Source organism: Chinchilla lanigera, unplaced genomic scaffold (genome assembly GCF_000276665.1).
Source record: "Chinchilla lanigera isolate Chin_1 unplaced genomic scaffold, ChiLan1.0 scaffold00085, whole genome shotgun sequence".
NCBI lineage: Eukaryota > Metazoa > Chordata > Mammalia > Rodentia > Chinchillidae > Chinchilla > Chinchilla lanigera.
The window spans coordinates 810084-811078 of NW_004955486.1; the positions used below are offsets into that span (position 1 = coordinate 810084).

Genomic DNA, 995 nt, shown 5'->3' on the forward strand with positions numbered 1-995 from the left:
TCATAGGCCCTTTATGTAACTGACTACAGCATTTAACATTTTCTGGGAGCATGGGAAAGAGAAAGGCTGCTTATCAAATAAAACGATGGATCCATGCAAGCCATCCTCCAAATGGAACCAGCTCACTGGGACACCTTGGTCTTCCAAGCGCTTCTTATACAGCAAGGCATCATCACGGAGGATGTCCAGACCACAGCTCACTAGGAAGAGGTCAGGAAGCTGAGCAACGATCTCATCATCTGTTAAGATGGGTTCATTTCCTACATCAAACAGATGTTTGGTTTCCAAATAGGCAACCTCATTAAAAGGCCCAGGAAACTGGGGTTCCTGATATTTGTTCTTGAAACTCTCAGGGATGTTGTCACTGCTCAGCCATTTCCTGTACTTAATCCAGGTTTCTGGGGGTATAAAAGTTCCTTTCAGCATAGCATCTTGCCAGGAGAGGTCAATGGTCATGTATTTGCAAATGAACATGAACATTAAGTCCCAGGTGAAGAATGGAACCCTTTTGTTCTGCTGATAGGATGGTAACTGGAAATTGATGCCTTGCATAACTGGATACATCATAACTTGAGCCCGGATCTGGGGAATATCTTTCTGGCCCACCAAGGCCTGGGTGACTTGGGCTACAACCCCTCCTCCAATGCTATCCCCACAGACCACAACTTGGGTAGGGTCCACGCCACAGATGTTCAATCTCTTCAGGAAGTGGATAGAGGCGTTCAGACAGTCGCTGGTAATGACAGGGTAATGGTAGTCTGGAAGCATCCGGTACCTAAGGAATAGAGACGAAACAACATAGTTCACAAGAGTCCCTGCAGGCCAACTGTCCTGGAATGTCCTCTACAGCTCTTAGGAGACCTTCCTCTGCTACTTTTTCAGAATAACTCTAAAAAGTAACTATGAGTATAACTTTGTTTTCCTATGTTACTGTAAAGAACTTCCCCAAATTCTGGCTGTCCAGGATTCTAACTTTTTTTTTTTTTTTTTTTTTT

The 995-nt window shown here is 44.2% G+C and overlaps 1 protein-coding gene across 1 annotated transcript in view; it reads right to left on the bottom strand.

The window, feature by feature from the left end:
- LOC102020918 (arylacetamide deacetylase-like 4) overlaps positions 1-995 on the bottom strand; it is a 10979-nt gene continuing 9984 nt past the window's right edge. Inside the window, exon 4 of the mRNA XM_005403939.1 lies at positions 1-775. Coding sequence (XP_005403996.1) covers positions 1-775 — 775 coding nt within the window. The remainder of the gene's footprint in view (positions 776-995) is intronic.